The sequence below is a fragment of the Pipra filicauda genome, unplaced genomic scaffold (genome assembly GCF_003945595.2).
Source record: "Pipra filicauda isolate LSUMZ 115617 unplaced genomic scaffold, ASM394559v2 scaffold56_size3634133_pilon, whole genome shotgun sequence".
NCBI classification, from domain to species: Eukaryota; Metazoa; Chordata; class Aves; order Passeriformes; family Pipridae; genus Pipra; species Pipra filicauda.
The window spans coordinates 784615-805356 of NW_024104720.1; the positions used below are offsets into that span (position 1 = coordinate 784615).

Below are 20742 nucleotides of genomic sequence, written 5' to 3' on the forward strand. Positions count from 1 at the left end.
ACATAACTCATAGTATCTAAAATAAAATAACTAGTTATTCTAGTCCCATCTACCATTTCAGATCAAGTTTATCTATGCAAATGTAAAAAGAAATGTACTTCTTAAAATAGTTGGGCCAATTTACCTGAACCTGTACCTCTTTTCCACCCCTTGTTCTTACATTCTCTCCAACATGGCTACATATCTTTAGCATAAATTAGTAACTTAGAATGATACACCAAACGAAACCCCTCACCCACTTAATTTGAACAAAAACTACAAAGGGTATGTCTGTTCTAGCTGATAAGCACAGATGAAAGCCAGTCTTGAGGCCACAACTCATTCTGGTTCAGAGTCCCCACTGGGCCCAGGCAGAAACCACGGCTGAGCTCCAGAGAGCAGCAGCGCCTGAGGTTTATATCCTCCCAAATCTGTGTTCACATCTGTCACATGGACTGGGCCAACGGAGATACATGCTTGTGTTCATTCTTGCTTGTCACAGCAGGGACAGCCCGGACCTAAGCTTCAGACAATGCAATAGTCTAGAGAGAGAAAGAGTGCACACAAAATTCATTTTGGCCAACTCACTAATAAACTTAAGTCTTCACCTCAGTGTAAATGTAGCAGACGTGAGTAGCTTGAGACCTCGTCTTAGGCAGTTCATACATATAGGTAGCCAGTGACAGTAAGCTTGGAGGATCCCTGCTACAGGATCTGGAGGACAGACACAAAGTTTTTTAAGAAAGTACTGAAAACAAATGCACTGTATCTGCATTTAAACTGGATCTCACATTGCTCATGTCACTCACCTTCTGCGCTCTTCCCAATTCTTCTTCCTCTAAAACTCTGTTCACACGATGGAAAAAGGCATGCATATGATGTGGCCAGTTATTGCCACCCATGTCCATCCTCTCTAAGTTGTTCCCCCTCTATCTTTTCTCATAGTGCTTCCTTACTCTTTTCTGCTTGTGTACCAGTCAGTATCTTCCACTCTCATCCCTCTTCAGGACCCACTCTTGTTGTTCAACCTTCAGATGCCTTTGCCCTACTGATGATGTCTACCCCTCCCATCTCATCCTACCACATTTTAAAGTATTGAAACACATGAATTTTGCTTATGTTTGTTGTACTCTTGGCTTACCATGTTCTCATCTTCCCTCCTCTCTTTTTTCTACTGTTTCCATAGCGTATTGAAAGTTGAGATAATGCTGAAGGATGATTCAACTGTACCTTTCTCTTCTGTTCTTGCTAAAAATTTGCAAGCTTTTTGACAGCTTGTACTTCCATGCTCAATAAATGCCTCATCATAGATTCAGCCATCACCCTATCACAGGATAGATTCTTTGTCCCTCTATTCCCTTCCCTCTCCTTAATCTTTAATTTCCATCTACTTTTATCTACAATTTCAGATATGTTGACTGCGCATTCATACCCCTCAGAAGAGGAATTTTGTAAAAGAGGCGTCCTTAATTTTTCCTTGACCTCATTCAGTCCTCAACAAGCTATTCTGACACAACTTTATCTTTACCCAATTCATTCAAAGAGAACTTAAGAAAAAAGGGGACAGCACATAGCCTATGAGACTCATAGGCAGAGCACAGAATCGTCCCAAACAAGCCTATTTTATCACATGAAGGAACAGCACGCCGAAAGGCTTATCCACGGAAACATATCCCTGTTAATTAAAATCCCGGGTGTACAGACCCAAACCAAGGCACTGAGCAATAATATCTCTTATCGAGTCTGTGTATCTTCCACCAAAATCCATGGCATCTGGTCACTTATGATCAAACCCCTGTGGCTGCCACACAGGTGACCAGAGTGTATCTCACACTGAAGATTCAACCAGACTGAAACTGAAACCGAAGATGCCCACATGCAGTGTGTATCTCTGGAGAGTACCGTCAGATTAGGAGCTCACAAACTAGCTACATGTTGTACTTACCTTTACACATGGGATGCTCAATAACTCCCTGTAGTTCACAGCTATCTCACAGCCTGAGCAGAGCAGCAATCATCATGCCACCTGGCTCATGGACAGCCAGCAAGTATCAGAAATGTTACAGAAGAAGACTACAGGCAGTGCTGGGAATAATATAGCATCTCCAAAACATCAACCTAAGACTCTCTTTTCCAAAAAGAAATACCAATTTGTTTTTTACCCTATTCTGGGTAAAATGGGACTATTTTATTTCCCTAGCTTAGCAGGGGAAAGATTGGCAGATGAACAAACACATACAAGTCCAGATTGTCAATTAACTGCAGATATATCTTAATTCTCCGTTTCCTTCTCTAATCACTTGATCGTACGTTCTTCCCTTGGCCAAGGATGATGCAATTATATCATAATTTAACAAAAGGCCAAGCTGCAATGCATGTGCCAAAGGAGCACAATCAAGGCTGAAAAAGCTTATCTTAATTTTCATGTTGTCTGCCTATGTCCTCCACCTTGCAATGTTCTTTTGCTACAGCAAACTCTTTATTAAGCAGCATATTCTGTAGCAATAAAAGAGCATTTCTGAAAAGAATTAACAAATACATACAGGTAGCTACATCATTTAGTGATGATAAAATGTTACAAGCCCAGGAACCCTCTCAAGAAGTGTAAAAAACTATTCAGGGCAGCAGGTCAAACTGATGCTCGTATAAAAATGATAAAACAGCAAAGGAAAGGAGAAGAATTTTTCTTCTTTGAGTATGTAAAGTAATTTAGAGAGTCCAAACATTGGAAGAAGTAGGAGTAGTGTTCTTTATAAACAGCAATGTACATGGTAGCAGTCCACTGAGAAAGGTGCCAATGCCAACATCTGGTCCCAAGTGAACCTACAGGAAACACATCTTTTTCAAGGAGTAGCTTCTCCAGTAAAAGTTAATGAAGCTATGCAAAGGTAAGTGAGGGGAAAATCTGACCCAGATATTGTATGTTGATGTTAGTTCTTTCAAAATTAAAGTTGATAACTGAAGCCCAGCAGTTTTGCACAAAACAGTTAACACATACCAGAAGCTGACTACTGCATTTTAAATGAAATTTTCTTTCCATGTTTTTGTAGTTACACTAAAAACAGTGCCCACCACAAGTATGTATATAGTACATATACTTGCTTCTGCCTATTTTTAGTAGAACTGAATAATTCTGAATGCCTTCGATACAGCATACGGTTTTCTAATTCCAGGTTGGAAAGCTCTCTTTCTGTGTTGGTTTCTAAATAATGGTATCCCTGTGTTCCACATCATCTTAGAAACTTCCTCACATATTTCACCAGCCTCCCATATTTAATCTCACTGATTTATGCACATGCCATGGTCTAATGACCCACATGTCTCTAACGGGTAAGCCGCTAACGCCAGTGACACATTAACCTATTAACCTCTCTTTAAAAATAACCATCATATTCATACAAATAGAATGAAAAGTCAGGCAGCAGCAAAGCAGTAGGACTGTGATATCGCACAGTAAACAGTATATATCTAAACTGAGTAAAATGAAGAAAAAAGCAGCATATCAAGAGTGTATGGTAGATTTATTATATTGCAAAATCGTTTCGCCACAGTTTGTTGGTCCGTGAATTTGATAGCCCGCTTTAGCAGCATTATCCATATTGTAAAATGTAATTGGGAGGAAGATCACTCTTCCGTTCACTCATTTCTTGAAATCCGTTTTACAATTTGGGGACCTCATCCTGCCAGGTACTGAGAGTTCCTTCCAATGTGGAAATTGCCTTCCAATCCCACTGAAGACAATGGGAGCAGGGCGCTCTGCACACAGGGTGAGAAACCTTCATCACCTTGGAGAAGGCACTTTGCACAGCTCTTGCTGGCGATCTGTGCAGTGGAATAAACCTATCATTTTAAAAAGCAGGAGGAGGCATACACAGACATTTTTTGGAGGAAAAAAATAAATTCCCTTTTGTAGATAGTAGTTTTAGAAGACAAACAAGTCTTTCTGAAAAACTGTAAACTTTATGTTGTGTGTATTTACTTGGTTCTACTTTAAACCCACCATATCTCTCAAGATCTAAGAAAACGTGCTGCTGCCATGCCGAACCAATTCATACACACTGCAACCCTACAATACCACCGTATACTTACGTATATTATGTATATGTCACGCAAACAAAGCAGAAAAAAAAAAAAAAAAACAAAACTAAAAAGCTTAGTTTGAGCACATCAGGGTATTTTGCTGCCGACACCTCATCCAGAGTGAATCTACACAACAGCCGGCAGAAGGACGGACGGAGAGGCTGTCCTGGGTTTTGTGGGCACACAGCAAGAGTGAGACCCGAGAAACAGTCCGTGTGAGCGCCGTCCGGGGCTGCGCTCACGGCTGCCGCCCGGCTCGCACTCTCTGCCTGCGGCAGGACGGGGACGGGGCCGGACCGGAGGGGAGGAGGACGGAGAGGAGGGGGCGCGCTGCAGGCTGCCCCCGGGGCGGCCGGCGCGCACCTGCCGGCACCGCGGCGGGGGGCAGCGGAGAACAAAAAAAAGCCAAGAGGCGGCAGCAAAACCCTTTCCTTCGGCTGGGAGAGGATGGAATGGGGGCTCCCCCCGCCCCGGAGAGGGGCATCCCCCCGCCGGCCGGGGAGCTGGCCCGCCGCACCCGGGGCCGGGGCGGGCGCCGCTTCTTTGTTTTCCGCCGCCCGCAGCGCCGGGCCGGGCCGGGCGGAGCGGGGGGGCCGCGCTCAGCCCTTCCTCCACGTGCACGCGTGGGCTGCCCGCAGGGATGGGCGCGGGGCGGGAGCCGGCGGGGCATTACCTGAGCAGTTGATGCCTTTCCCCTTGCCGCCGCCCTGGCACTCGGAGCCGGGCAGGGGATGGGAGGCGCGGCCGGCGGGCAGGGCGGAGAGGGCGAGAACCAGGAGGGCCGAGGTGTAGCACAGCGCCAGCGGGGGTCCCGCCCGCAGGAGCGGCCGGGCGGCGGTCGGGCTCTCTCCCAGCATGGCGAGGGGCGGCCGAGGACCAGCGCCGGCGGCAGCGGGATGGCGGTGGCAGGCCCGCAGCATCAACCGGAGCCCGCGGCGCCGCCCGGGGACCCTCCTTTCTCCGCCGCGCCGGAGCGCACCTTCAGCATCCCCGCCGCAGCAGCCGCACGGACCCGCTGCCGCCGCCGCCGCCCGGGCACGGGCAGGGCTGTTCCCGGCGGTGGGGCTGGGGGCTCCGCGCCTGTCCGCCGGCGCTGCCGCCTCGCCCCGGCCGCGCTCCTTTGTGCGCGGCGCCCGGCAGCGCCGCCGCTCCGCCTGCAACAAAGGGAGCGGAGCCGAGAGGCGGCTGCTGCTGCTGCTGCTGCTGCTGCTGCCGCCGCCGCCGCCGCGGAGGGGGAGGAGGAGGAGGAGGAGGAGGAGGAAGAGAGAGAGAAGGGGGAGGAAGTACACGTGATGGCAGCCCCCTCCCCCGGGACCGGAGGGGAGGTGAGGGGCTTCTCCTCGCTCGGCGGGCAGGGTAAGCAGCGCCCGCCTTCACGGCGGGGCCGCCCCCGCGGGGAGCGAGTGGGGGGTCCCGGGGCGGCGCCAGGTCGGGCAGGGCTGGTGGTGAGCACCGGAGGCTGGCGAGCGGGGATAGCACTGATGGGTGAATAAAGCAGAGAGGGTTTCCCAGGGGTGTCGAGGAAGGAGAGCCGTTGGCACAGCGTTTGTCGCTGTCCGGGATGGTTTATTTATTATTCACTAATAAGCCAGCGTGAGTGGGGCTGGGGAAGAAAGCAAAGGGACCATCTCTGCTATTGCTGAATTGTAAGAGATGTGTTTAATTCTTACTGAACGGAAGCCCAGCATGTATAGCAGGAGCATTTGTACCGATGGAAATAAATAAATATGTTTACGGTGAAGGCAGTGACTTGTAACACAGTGCTTTTACTGTCTAAGGGTTTTCCAATCCTTTACATGGAGACCCTTCAGAGGTCAGAAGCACTGCACAGGTACAGGGTGTTAGGCATGTGTCTTGAGTGCAGACCCGCAGTATGTATCTGTGGGACTGAAAGTTTTGTGTAAATTGACGGCACGGTGACCATTTTTACATAGGGAAAACACAGGACAATGCTTTACATTCAACGAGATTTTTTTTCCTGTCTCAGTTGTCAATTTCACACAAGTTTTTTAATCCACTGTACAAACCAATTATTTTTCAGGAACAAGAACTGCCTGTTTCCTTGGTCTCTCTGCTGCTGCATGCCACTGATGGGCTCTAAGGTATAGAGCTTGTGTGAGGAGACCTGGCTTGCACTGAGGTATAGCTCCTGTGTGAGGAGATGTTTGAGTAGTTTGTTAACCAGAGCAATCAAGAGTAAGGCCATAAATCCAGCAGTAAGCTTTGGGGAGGCTCAGTGGTCAGACACATAAAGTCAGACTGTTGCCTTTTTAAATATGGCAATGAAGAGATAAGTCCTGTATTACTAAGACCGAGCGATTTCCTTTTGGCGTAGGGGATTCGATACTGGCTTCTTCTGCCAAGTAAATGTTCTTCTGTAATTCTTTGCTGATGCTAGATGTCAGAAGAGCTCTGTTCCTCAGTAAGGTGGGGCACATTAACTTTCATGATGCTGGTTCTGCAGAAAGAAACTGGGCTGCTGAGCTACACTGGCCAGGATGTGTTAAAGCTTGCTAGGTCTGCATACTACTGTCTGGTCTGCTAAGCAGGTAAACCTTTGGGATCTTTAGGCCATGGGACTGGCACAGATCTTGTGTTTTGAAAATAGTACTTTGCTGTTGTAGGAGCAAATGCTCCATATAACTCTTTCCATAAACACAACTAGATCCATCTTAAACTAAATAGGCTGTTTCCTCTACTTCTTGCTGGAGGACTAGACCAGCACTGCCCTCATTGCTGTGTTAGAAAGCTCCTTCTAACACGCAGCCCAAACACACTGAAGACCAGTTCATACCCATTTGTCCCTTTGCCATCCAGTGCTTCAGTTAGGCATTTATCTTTCTGTTGCATTTAAATCTGTAATGTATTTATAGGCAGTAGTCATAGCCACTCTTGGCTTGTATAACCTATCAGTACGTATTATTAATCTCCTGTAAGACAGAGCCTCTGTAACTCAGATTTTACTGCACTAGATAAAGTTTGAATTCAGCTTTCTTTAGCGTAGCTGACATGCAGAATGTAACAGCTTTCACAAACTATTGCCAGTCTTTGCAATGGAGGTATTCTTTCCTGATTTCTTCCAAAATTACCTTTTCTCATACAGCCAATTTGCTTTTTATATGACTGAATCTCAGTGGTGGTTCAGGTGATGCTGTGAGTGACAAATACAGGCAACTTCTTCTATTTGTCTGTCATTTACAGTCCACAATAGAAATGCTTTTAAAAAATGTCTAAGTGCATGACCGTATGTTTTCCATTATTGCATTTCATCTAATTTCTTTTATTCCAGTCCTCAAGATTTTGTAGTCATCTCTTCAGAATATTGTGAACCTCCTTTCTATTGACAGTCCTGCACAGTTCTTTGTGTCCAGAGCACTTCCACATCCACAATAATGAAAATATATGCAAATATAAGCTGTTGGTCTCAGAGTAGACTTTAACAGTAACAGTACTTCTCTCAGTTCAAACATTCCTCTTCCAGGGCAGTGAGTAGTCGGCTGTAGGGAGTTCCCAACTGAATTTGCAGCTCTGTTTCAGTTCCCATGTCTTTCAGCTTAAGTATGCAAACTATATTCTAGAATCATAGATTCATTTGGGATGGAAAGGACCTAAACTACCATCTAGTTCCAACACCCCTGCCATGGGCAGGAACATCTTCCACTAGACCAGGTTGCTCAAAGCCCCATCCAGCCTGGTCTTGAACACTGCCAGAGATGGGGCATCCACAAAGTCTTTTAGTTTAAAGCCACTGTCCCTTGTCCTATCCATAGAAACCCTTGTAAGAAGTCCTTCTCCAGCTTTCTTGTAGGCCCCCTTTAGATACTGCTGCTATAAGGAAGGCTGCTATAAGGTCTTCCTGGAGCCTTCTCTTTGCCAGGGTGAGCATTGTAGGAGAGGTGCTCCAGCCCTCTGATGTCTGTGGCCCTCCTCTGGACTTGCTCCAACAAGTCCACATCCTTCTTATGTTTGAGGCCTCAGAGCTGGATGCACTACAGCAAGTGGGATCTCACAAGAGCGGAGTAGAGGGAGAGTATCACCTCGCTCGATCTGCTGGTCACACTTCTTTTGAGGCAGCCCAGGTCATAGTTGGCTTGCTGGGTCATGTTGAGCTTCTCATCTACCAACATTCCCAAGTCCTTCTCCTCAGGGCTGCTTTCAATCCATTCTCCACCTGTATTTGTGCTTGGGATTGCCCAACCGAGGTGCAGGATCTTGCACTTTGCCTTGTTAAAGTTCATGAGGTTCACACAGGCCCACCTCTCTAGCCTTCCAAGGTCCCTCTGGATAGCATCCCTTCCCTCCAGTCTGTCAGCCGCACCACACAGCTTGATGTTGTCGGCAAACTTGCTGAGGGTGCGCTTAATCCCCCTGTCTATGTCACCAATAAAGATGTTAAACAACACCAGTCCCAATACTGACCCCTGAGGAACATCACTCGTCACTGATCTCCACTTGGACGTCAAGCCATTGACTGCAACTCTTTGAATGTGACAAGCCAGCCAATTCCTTATCCCCCAAGTGGTCCATCCATCAGTCTATGTCTCTCTAATGTAGTGAAAAGCATATCGTGCTTTGGACAGAGTTAAATGCTTTGCACAAATCTAGGTACATGATGTCAGTTGCTCTTCCCTTATCCACCACTGCTGTAACCCCATTGTAGAAGGCCACCAAATTTGTCAGGCATGATTTACCCTTAGTGTGAAAGCTTTTAGCAAGTCCTGATAGATTGTAAGTAAATCTTACAGGGTTTGGTTTTGGCTTTTTTTTGTTGTTTCTATTTTTTGACTCCTGGGATGAATGACATGCCACTTTTTAATCTAGAAAAGCCACATCTGAGTAGTGCTATCTGTCTGGATGCATTTCTAGCTAGTTTAAAGTGAGTGATACAGTCATGCTTGATTGGCAAATTCACACCATGCCAGCTGGGTATTCATTCTTATTCTGTTCTCTGATACATGTATTAAAAAAAAAAAAAACCTAAACACTTTCCTGCCAGCTTAAAGAGCAAAAGAATTGAGAAAGAATTTGAACAAGCTGCTTCTGCAGTGCAAATTGTTGCAGAGGGAGGGAATGCCACACCAACAAAATGACAGATCTTGTATGTCTTTGGGATCACACTAGACTCTGCCACATTTGATAACTTCCATCTTTGGCAAGTAAATGTAACTTTATTGCAATTATCCAAAATTTCACTTTTGCTCACCTCCAATTGTACTTCTGTGAAAGTAGGAAGCTCTACACATTGTTGGAAATTGGCATCCTTGGTGAGTTCTTGAACACCACGAGCAGTTTTTCAGTCTCTTACTGGTACACACACAGTTTCTGCCCACCCCCTCCACCTTATTTTTCTCCAGTAATCGAAGAAATTAACATGTACAAACAAAGGGAAGCAGGGAATATGAAAGAACAGAGAGGATCTGCCAGACCAGTGAGAGTGATTTCATTTGACAGAGATCTGGATACAGTACAGATACACTTAATCGTGAAAGCACTGTTTTATTTCATCTTAGAGAACAAAATGGAGAGCAGAGATCTATAATTTAGTGAAACCATTAAAGTATTGTTTGGAGGCCCCTGTGGCCCTATGCATCAGACAGTAGAATCCTGCTCTTGCCAGGTATTTCATCAGAGACTTGTACTTATTAGTTTCAACTTTTGTTTTTACCCCCAAAAAATCCTGTTTCCAACTCCTGTAGCTATGAAGAAAATATTAAAAATATCAAGAGTATAAAGTGGAACAGGATTCACAGAATCAAAGAAACACAAAAAAGATTGAGCCTAGAAGGAACCTCTGAAGGTCATCTAGTCCAACCCACCCTGCTCAGGCAGGGCCACCTAGAGCCAATTGCCCAGAAACGTGTCCAGATGGTTTTTGAATATCTCCAAGGATGAAGATTCCACAACCTTCCTATGCAACCTGTGCCAGTGCTCGGTCACCGTCACAGTGAAAATATGTTTCCTGATTTCAAAGAGAACCTCCTGTGTTCCACTTCGCGCCCATTGCATCTGGTCCTGAACAAAAGATGTTATCTAACCAAATGTAGAATTGTCCTCAATGGAAGGCTCAGTTCTGTCATATAAACCACTTCACTTTTGTTACTTGATCAAAAATACTCAGTTTTTTCAATAGTTGAACTTATGGTTTTTTATTCATCTTCTGTGCCCAAAATCTCAAATGACACCTACCTAAACCTGCCATCCTCAATATTTGCAACTTGGATAATATGAATAAGGATCTTCAGTATACAGTCCCACTGTATTCTCATAGAACAAAATGAGTGCAAACCCAGGAAAGGACCAGGTGCCACTGTCTATGTAATTTAGTTTCATGCATAGTTCATTAGCTAAACTTTGTTTTTAATTAAAATTTCTTTTTCAGCACCACAGCATTTCTTCTGTATTATTCCTGAGTGCTTCAGCAATCAGATGCATGGCCCAAGATTTACAGAAAGGTCACTGTGTAGGATTTGGAAGTCTATCCAACAGACCCTGCACAGGATTTTCTTGCCACACTTACCCATGCAAACATAATTGTGGAGAAGTTTTCTTACCTGGAAGGCTCTTGGCTGAACAGGAAGAGTGTTTAGCACAGTACTCTCTTGCTCCTTTCAGTCCAGGACTAAATAATGTGGCACCAGTCTCAGATCATTACTTGTTCTTTGTTAAAGCTTCACATGCCTAACTTCTGGTCCAGAAGCTTGATCAAGTGATTCAAGTATTTAACCCCACTCAAAGCTAGGGGAAAAAAAAAAAAAAAAAGACAGTTCAGGCCAAACTGAATTTGCTGGCACAGTAATGAGAACAAAGTTAGGGCAAGAGCTCAGTAAAAGCTGGTATTGATGTTGCTGCTCTAGGAGGCAGGAAAAAGAAGGCTGACTACTACTTCGGCCTTCTCCCCACCAATATAATTTCATTGTGTCTCTGGGGCAAGCAACACAGGCAGTGGGGCAGTGGCCATTTTACTGACACCCTGCTGCCCTCTTAAGCTGTGTCCTTTTCCAGTGTATAAAGCTGCCTAAATGCCTCACCAATTTTTGAAGCAGAAACATGTTCAGGCTAGTTGTTATTGGGAAGCTTATTGGGAACTCTTTCTCTTGTGCTATGCCACTCTGTTTTGCATTTTCTACTCCACTCCTGTAGTTCTTTTCTATTCCCCTCCTATTTTAATTTTTAATTTTTCAGCTGTTTCCCTACATTTTCTGCTTTCCCCTTTTCCATTCAACATGTGCCAGACCTGTTTCTCTTCTTACACTTGTTTTGCCTCTTCTTTCCCAGAGTATCTTTATTCAGTTGAAAGTCATAACTAAAAGGCCATTTGGGTCAATAAGATGATTTTTGAGAACCAAGCTAGAGATACATTTCTTCTCATTGAATTTCCTGTCACAACATCCCCATGAATCAAGAAATAGCACTGAGCCCACTTTGCTGCTGGGAAAACCAGGACACCGAGGGATTTCTTTTTTTCTACCAGCAGCCAAAGGAGACAAAGAGTTCTGCAGCAATTGCAAAACAAAATCCTTACATTTCATAACCCAGTTCCAAATACATGCTTCTCCGGTGAATTTTGGTTCCTCCCAACACTAAGACCTTCTGTTGACTTTTATTCAGAGTAGTGGCAGGAACAGTAGTTGAAGCTTCAAAACATTCTCAAGGCTGGCACAAATACGTTTGCCCATATTACTCATTCTCATTCATCCATTCAAAACTATTTTTCTCCTTTCTTGCCATATATAAGATATGAGCTGTCATTTAACACCTTCACATATTTAAGTCTTTTAATCTTTCCTCATTAATCAATGCTTTAGTACATTAATCAGTTTGTTACCTTTTCTCAGTTTCTTCTAATTTGTTGACATCTTTCTCTTATTCAAATACTGCTGATTGGTAAAAAGGATTTCCAGATGCTGATAAATGCTTTTGTCACTTATTGATCAGATTGTTTCAATTGTTCATTAATGAATAATATTTAGACTGCAGCTAATTCCCAGCATAGTAATCTCTTTGTGCCTAGGCGTACCAAGAAGGCCACATCTCACTCACTTGTGCAGTTCTTCCACTGTGTTCATAAAATCATGACAATTTTTCAATCCTGCTTTTAGCTGTTGGCACCCTCAGAGGCAAAAATATAGTATATTTCATTGTACTTAATCTCCATTGCCATAACAGCTCTTTGTATTCTGAATCAAATGGGTGTTCAATTTGCTTTAAGTGTAATCTTCAGTTAATGAGTACCAGGGCTCTTGCCAATTATGCCCCTTGCTTTGAGAATACCCTTCACATGGTTATCTGCAATTCTTAATCAAAATGCAAAAGAAGATTAAAGAATTACATGTTTTATGCTGCGTTTAATTGTCCCCAATGACTGGTTTTAGTAGTACATTATATAGTAAAACATTCTCAAACATTTTTGTCAAGGACCTCTGTAATATCAATTTTACTTTGTTTTAATTATTGTTACAGAAACACCCAAGTGGATGCAGCATACAGTTTGTCAGCCCACTAAGTCATACAGAAAGGGACTATTACTTCTCCATGCCATGGCAGTGTGTAAATCAGAATTACATAAGCTTTTCTTTATTGCTATATTTCATTGCATTTCCTAGTCTGATTTTCTACAGCCTTCTGCTGTTCTCATACTCTAGTTTTGCATAACTTTTCAAAGTTTATTAGCCATTTTCATCATGCTGTACGTTGATTTCTATCATTATACAATTAGCCTTCTCAAGCATAGCCGCATACTTTGTTATGAATAGCTATATTTCTCACACTTGTATCATTACCGAACTGTCCAAACTTCATTTTCTTAGTTATTTTAATGTTTACACAACACAGGCAGATTACAGTGTTCTTGATTCACATTATATATAATGCTTATAAGCGCAAAAGCAATTATATTACCATTATGTTAATATGTAACTGTATACTTACAAAAACCAACTGTCAAGGAGAAAGAGAAACTATGTATTTTTTTAACATACATAGTGATTGTGGCATATAAAAGAAGAATTAGACTAGGTGCCAACTCTAACCTTATGCACATTCAGGTTAGTAAGATATTATGGTCTAGAATAATGACATTCTTAAATGATGATATATTCTTATCTTGTTTCTCCACAAAAATTGGAGAAACAAGATAAGAATATATCTTTCTAGTGGTGCATATTTCTAAGTATTTGCAAGCCATTACTTATAAATGGGAGGTTTATTGGATTTCCAGAACCTTGTGAAATCTTCTTTGGTGGATAATAAAGCCAAATGAATACATTTCCAGAGGAAGTTGTCTAATATGATTACATTTGTGCCCAGAAATATGAGACTACTAAGGATTTAGATTGTCCAGAGCATCAGCTATCTTGCTCCATGTGTTTCTGTCTGTCTGCTGTAAGTTTTCAAGATAAGACCATGCCCCATTGAGTGAACTGTCACACCATCTGAAAAGTGACAGCTGGTGCACCTTGAATAGGGTGCAACTGGAAATATGGCACTTTTGGTTCATGCGTAATAATGGTTTTGTAGTGAATTAGGATGATTTCACAATGGCTTGCCCATTTTTTTTTTAAGGTAGCTGTACAAAGCATTTCTATCAATCACTTACACAACTGTAATAAAGGTCTGAATTCAGCTTCAATCTTTTTGACAGAATGATTTAATAAGTAGTCCTTTCATATCAATAGTGGAATTTCCACTTGGAAAGGTAGAAGATGAATAGAAATGTTTGCAGATAGGGCAGATCTCTTGACTTAATGTAATTACATGATTTGTTTGTATGCATCAGTGCCTCCTGTCCCAGCGCCTCTTCCCCTAGATGGATATACTGAGATAAACATTCATTTCTTTGAAGACCACCTGCTTCTGACAGATTAAAAATACTTTCTGTTTAAAGACCAAGCTCCTTCTGTGGGATACTCCCACCACAGCTCTGCTGGGTTGCAGTGGCTGGGCACTGCTCTACAGACTTCCCAGGCCATCAGCAGGCTGGAAGGCTTTCCCTCTGTGGGCTGCTCTGCCACCTGACATAGGCACAGATGACAAGCTACCGAAATATTGGGAGTCCCTGTTGTCTCCTAACATATCCCACTGGAGTGTAGGGGGCCCACCTTTTCGTTTTCAAGGCACATGGCTGGTGTAAACACATGCAACATACAGCATCTGCATGTGCTCTTGAAACATCACTGCTCTATATTTAACAGTTGGGGTTATTTTGCAGAAAATACGGGTATCATTTGGCTGCAGATTCACTAGGTATTGCAGTACAGTATCAATTACACACAGTTTTTAAATGTGAAACTTTTCTCTGTATCAAAGGATGCTTCTAACCTTGTAAGGTTCAAGTAAATCCTTCTCCCTGCCCAAGGATGTGTGTTTTGTGTCGGGAAGTGGCACTAATTGCTTGTAAGTAGGGAGCAAGCTAAATTGGCTGAAATATATCAATCAATATGAAAGCACCAGCTAAAACTATTAAGAGAGATGCAGTCCATCCTGAATAGAGAGAAATTATATGACTATCGTGCAGCCCCAAGAGGTGCAATGAAATGTTATTTATATTTGATTATTTCCTCCCTCCCCGAAAGACGTTACGGATACCGATGTGACTCATAGTTAACTTTCAGAATAACATTAATCCCTTTGTTCTTCATCAAGTCATGCACGCTATGCTGATGGTCGAGATGATGAAAGGAGTTTTACTTCATAAGACCCTGAACTTGCTGCACTCCTTACTTTTACAAAGGGAGAAATGGAATTGCATCAGAGCCACAAAAACTGCATATAGCTCTAAAAAGACATGTTTTACCAAAGCACTTTCTATGCCTACCAACATGGTCTGTAGAGGACTTATTGTTGACACAGCTCTGGATATTTATATTCTTTCTGGAATAGCACAACATGATTCTGAATGTCGTGTGGAGCTTGACAATAGGATTGCTACCAAAGGCAAGAGAACTGGTTCTGAATTGTGTTCTGAATTTCAATCTGCACACAACGAACTTTCACATAAAGGCTGAGGGGAAGTGAGATATAACCTGCTTTTGATAGTTGAGTTGAATTTCATGGAGCATTTTTTTAAATCTTGTATTGATTAGTAGCAAGTATCACTGAGATAACTCACTGTTAAAAGAATGTCTAAGTGAATTTGTAGTAATGATGGTAGCATCTAATCTGCTTTTAAGCCTCCATTCTTGGAATAAGAAATGTTTCTGTTTATTCAGCATAATGTTTTAAATTGAACAAGAGGACATGTATCACAGTTTTTTTAATTCCATTTTTATCTCTTGTCACCTGAGGTTTTTGAAATGCGCAACATCTATATTACTTATGTATGTAACTTTGAAATACATATTAGTGTGCAGGAAAGTATGTTTTCCAGATGGATGTATTAGGTGTATTGGTTCCACCTGGCATGCACCACTGGAGATAAGGACTCTTGCTTGAAATAGCTTCCTGTACATACCATCTTTTCACATTATACCCACTTTTAGCAAGAATCTATCCCTGGGAACAAATGGTGGAAGGGCTGTTAAAGTCTCCTTATGCTCTTCAGTATCACAGTTTCTCTGGCATAGCTGCTGCTGGATGAGCTCAAAGCCAAATCCAGTCAGTGTAACTGAGGAGAAAATGGTTAAACTGTTCTCACACTAAAAAACAAGGTGCTTTGAATTTGCCCTTCAGAGTGCACATGCACTTTTTATAGCCTCATCATACATGGGTCTCCCACACTGTCAGGATGGGGTTTTTTATCCTGGTCTCCACTTCCTCTTCCAGGACAATACACATATGCTGAGGTCGTGCTGCTCACCCACTCACAATTGTGAAAAGGACAGGCTTGCTACCAAGAAAACCAAAAAGACAAATCAATGCATATGTCTCAGAGGTGGATTTGGTGTCCTTCTCGTTTCACTATGCACCACCAGGCAGGATCAAAATCCAATTTCTATTTGCCTTCTGGGAACCTGCAGTACCCAGAGCAGTCAAAGGCACATCCTCCACTGCCTTCCTGAAAACCCTCTCTGCGAGGCAGATGGTGGGCCAGGAAGGAAAAGGGAACCTCATCTGCCTCGCAGACCTTTGTTTTTGGAGTTGGGAAGAATCTGAAAGCTTCTTGACAGGTAGCTTTACAGATTTCCCCACTCATCTGAATCACTGCCCATGGCAAAGCTGACACGGCAAGAAGCACTGCAGCTGGTGCTTACCAGAACCACCGGTTCAGACAACCCAATTTGTCACATCTCTGATTTATTTTAGTTTACAATTGAAATGAGAGATGCTGAACTGTGAGGAACATTGTAGTCATAGTGATGATGAACAGCACAAGTGCACATGAGCACATATTTTATTAGAAAACTATTGCTGTACACGTTCATTATTTGCAAACTGACTCCTGTAGGCAACAAACTCTTCTAAAATATCACTGTCTTGGTGGCGTATTTTAAGATTGAAAGGTTTCAGTTTGAAAAATCTTCCCCCAACCAACACATATGAGGATTTGGCTTTATGTTTTTCAAAAAGATGATACAATTACCCATTTGAAAAAACATTTGTTTCCCTTAAGTACTTAGATGCTGAGTTGAAAAGCAGCTTACAAATATCTATGATACACAGCTAACAATCCCATCTAATTCTATCATATGCGCTTGGACATGTAAGAAGAAAACAATACAGATGATTTGCTTCAATTTTCTAAAGACTACTGTAAGAGAAATAGAAAAAGGCTCCTGTTAATTTACGCTGTCTTGGAGGAATGATGTGCAAGATGCCTTCCCAAGAAAGGATTAGAAGTGAGATAAATTCTGAATAAACTAATTTTTATTTTTGGTTCAAAAAGTTCTTATTTTTATGGCTAGGCAAATGAACATACATTTCTAATGTTGAAAAGGCATTTTTCCAGTAGGAGAAAGAAATAAAGTAATCCAGCACTACAACAGCATGATGTTGCTATTTCAAATGTCCTATTATCAATTTGAGTTATCTGACTAATGAGATACAGGGAGAGTTTTGTTAAAGATAGATAATCTTTTTAATATTACAAAAATGCAATTAGATAAGGAAATTTAATATGAAATTAAGAGAAATTTAATATGAAGATATAAAAATAGGTACTTGTGTAGGCTCTAAGACTTATTTATATATTCATTGACTCATAAGATACAAAAGGCCAGCCTCATCTAGAAAAAAACCTGCTGCATTTGGAGATACTGTGCTGCCCCTACCAATATAGCTACTGCACTGCCCCTACCAATGCAGCTAGATCCAGACCGGCATCTGCTAACTATTCTTTGTACATGAAGCTACTGCATACATTCTGCATGTTAATACACAAACTACTTCAGAGAAGTTGATCTTGGAAGAGTAGGTACAAGGAAATTTAGAAATGACATCTGGAAGTTTGGGTAAGTCCTCAGACTAGGGTATGTTTGGCAATATTTTACTAAAGTCTTCAAACACCCTGAAACCTAGAAGAGCCTTATGCTACAGAGAGCCTATCATCCAGCAGTTTCCAGATTTAGGCTCTCTGGAAAACCTGTCAGCCTATTTTGATGTCTGAATGTTGATAGCTGCTGAATTCTTCTTAAAAATCCAATGCTTAGAGTCTGCTTCATTTATGATCCATTTAAAACTGTGACAAAGACCATTCTAACTAGCAAAGAAATGTAACTTCTGTTGCAGTATCTTCCCACTACCCTTCGATTGCTCCTAACTTTGGTATACTGATTTATTCTGGGTAACAGTGTTCCAATTATTCTTTCAACACAGCAACGTTTTCTTTTGAAGTGAAACTGCAAGCTCCGTTGTGTTATTTTAAACTTCCATGGTAAGACGAGAAGTAGTGAGACCTTTATTTAAGACACGCAACATTCTTCCATTCTAAAATGTCTTCTAGCAGTATTTAAGGAACTGTGGTTTCTCCATGATTTATTGTTCGGTGACAGGGTTGGCCTTGAGTCAAAAAGCTAGAATCCTTTTTTTTTGGCTTTATAAAAACCGGAAAAGGACAAGTTACCAACTGCCGGGCCTCGGCACTTTCCACATGTAATTTGTTTTGTCCAACTTGAAAAACTGGAAAAACCTTTTAAAATGCCAACCCCCCCCATTTTTATGCTTCATTTCAAGACAACATTGCACATGGAAGAGGGAGAGATGCTGACCAACCAGCCACTCTTTTGCCCATTCAAATCACCAGAATATTCCTTGGTTGATGGGAAATGTGTCCAGAACTGACTGTGCACAGTGTACCTGCTCATTTCACAAAGTCCACAGTTTCTCAAAGCCACATCTTTAGATGGAGAGAGAAAAAATTGATGATGAATTGCCAAGGTCAAGCAAGGTCACATAGCCTATGTTTGCATTGGCAGGCATTGCAGCCAGCAAGACCAGATCTATCATGCAGCTAGTTCTGAGGACCTTCCATCCTTGTAATATGCATTTGAGGATGTCTTCCTTCAATCACGTTAAAGTTGGTCACATGAGTACCACATCCTATGGGCATCTGGACTGCACCTTCCAGTTTAGTTTTGTGCAAGAGGAATCAAATTTGTCTGCTCAGGGACCCTTCTGTGCTGTGAATCAAAGCATGACCATTAAGGAGGACTGGGAGATGCACTCCAGGGTTGCAGTATTGATCCAAACTCAAGTAACAAGGTAGATACACTCAATAGAGAGTAAATGTTTGTGGTTCTGTGTCTGATAGGTGTCCTTTCTCTACAGGGAATTTTTCTGTTTTCTGCTCCTCAGGGAGCTGTGCTTCCAGGCGGAAGATGATGAAAAATCCAATGGTGGGTGAAGAGCTGTGAATCTGGCACATTGCTGTGATTCCCCAGCTGAATAGAAGTGCTGGGAAGGTGTGGAGGAGAAGCAAAGAGAAGGCTAACCTACTGATGTTTACAAACAAACATTATATCTTAAATTATACCAGACTGACCATTTGCTTTACTAATTGAATATTTATTAATAACACAGCATATGAACTCACAGAAAGCAAATGGTGCAACTTCTGAGCTTTGCTCTCTGTTTCTAAGGCAATAGTAGAAAAGGCACAGTGTACTGCTGTGTGTTTACAGACCAATGTTAGTGATCACCTTAAAATGTAGAATTGCATAGCAGAGTTGTATCAATTTATGTTTAAAGAGTTGTTATACTCATTCTGATCATCATGTTTCCATTGAAACCAAAGCCCACATGATGGAAGTGCAAATATGTGGCAGCTGCAGCTGTGGCCAAACCATCCTTTGATTTTGAGCTATTTCAAGACCCCTCACCCCAAGCTCTGTTCCCAAGAAGATCACACAGGCTCAACCCTAGCAGAAATGAACACTGTCTAGAGAACTAGCATTTATCTGTCACCATGAAAAGCATAACTGAAGTAGAAGTTCCCCTTTACTTGAAGCAAAAGGTTTCACAGCCCAATACAACACCTCACTAATGACTGTGCCTGATATTGTGAGATGCTAATTATGAAAATGCCTATGTGATATACTCATAAAAAGTCAGATTGCAAAAAATAAGTAGATATATTCCTGAAAGATCTGCTCTGGATGACAGAAAGCCAGCCATACCCCCCCTACATAAACATTTGTTTTTCCATTTGTCTATATAATGTCATCCTGGATCACTGCTTCTTTTCTTTCACTTTCCCTCTCTCTACCCTTGAACTTTTTCAGTTGTTGGGCTCAAACGCTGAAGTCTATTTATTATTTATCTTACCATGGGAGAGAAGCACGGCTTTTCATTCAAGCCCTTGAAAAACAACATAAAAACATTTCAAGCAGAATTCAATCACTTGTTTTCACTGCTTTTGGGGTGTTTTGGCTTTTCAGGGTTTTAGCAGAGCAATTGTCACTGTAGTTTATCAACTCTCCCTTCATAACAGCAGTATATTATCTGAGCCAATTTTAAACTGTGCTTAATTTTTCAGGTAGTACACAACCGCACGGAAAAAAAGATCTGAGATTGGTTTTAAAAAATACCTATGGAATAATTACAAAATCCTGCAGATGTGCAGGACAATCCATTTTTTTTCCCCACATGTTAAGTCTTTTCTCAGTTGTGTGCCAGGCTATGACACAAACATCAACACTTCTCTGGTACCATCTTCTAAAAAAGCTTTTGAATTTGACTTTTCAGATCATATTTTAACTTTATTAGGCTTTATATAGGAACCTAAGTTATTTAATACCTGCAATAGGGTAACTTACTTTGAATTTATCAACTTCTGGTAATTTTGAGTTTTACTTGTGGATTGTAGGCTACTTGGGCTATAACGTGCAAGTTAAAAATACAGTAAGAGAATTGGAAGGAAATTGGAAGCATGTACAGGGTGCAGGTGCCCAGGTGCTGGCAGGACAGGGTTTTAGGGTCCTTTGTGATGAATGGCTGGGGCTGCCCCATGCGGGACACAGCCCACTGCAGCTGGCTTCAATGGCCCCACCACATGGCATGGCTGGGCCCTGCAGCCAACGTGATGGTGCCTTGAGGAAAATGTATTTTAAAAAGGGTAAAATGCTTCCTTGAAGTGAGGGGTGAGGGAAAATGTGGGAGAAACAGCTCTGAGGGGAGAGCTGAAGGAGTGGGAATAGGTGCACCAAGTGCCTGAGCAGAGACTCCCCTGCACCCCTGGAAACCACAGTGGAGCAGGTCTTTCCCTGCAGTCCCTGGAGAGGACCATGCTGGAGCAGATAATCACCATGCAGC

General features: G+C 42.4%; 2 protein-coding genes across 2 annotated transcripts in view; both read right to left on the reverse strand.

The window, feature by feature from the left end:
• The window catches only part of TMEFF1 (transmembrane protein with EGF like and two follistatin like domains 1), a 119119-nt gene extending 113921 nt beyond the window's left edge, over window positions 1–5198 (reverse strand). Inside the window, exon 1 of the mRNA XM_027740738.2 lies at window positions 4733–5198. Within this exon, the coding sequence (XP_027596539.1) occupies window positions 4733–4979 (247 nt within the window). The 5' untranslated portion in view covers window positions 4980–5198. The remainder of the gene's footprint in view (window positions 1–4732) is intronic.
• Window positions 5041–8162, reverse strand: LOC120324523 (serine/arginine repetitive matrix protein 1-like). The gene is made up of 2 exons (XM_039387523.1): window positions 8053–8162; window positions 5041–5611 (listed from the first exon to the last, which is right to left on the reverse strand). The coding sequence occupies exons 1-2, from the start codon at window positions 8160–8162 to the stop codon at window positions 5041–5043; spliced, it is 681 nt and encodes a 226-aa protein (XP_039243457.1).
• Window positions 8163–20742: the final 12580 nt, after the last annotated feature.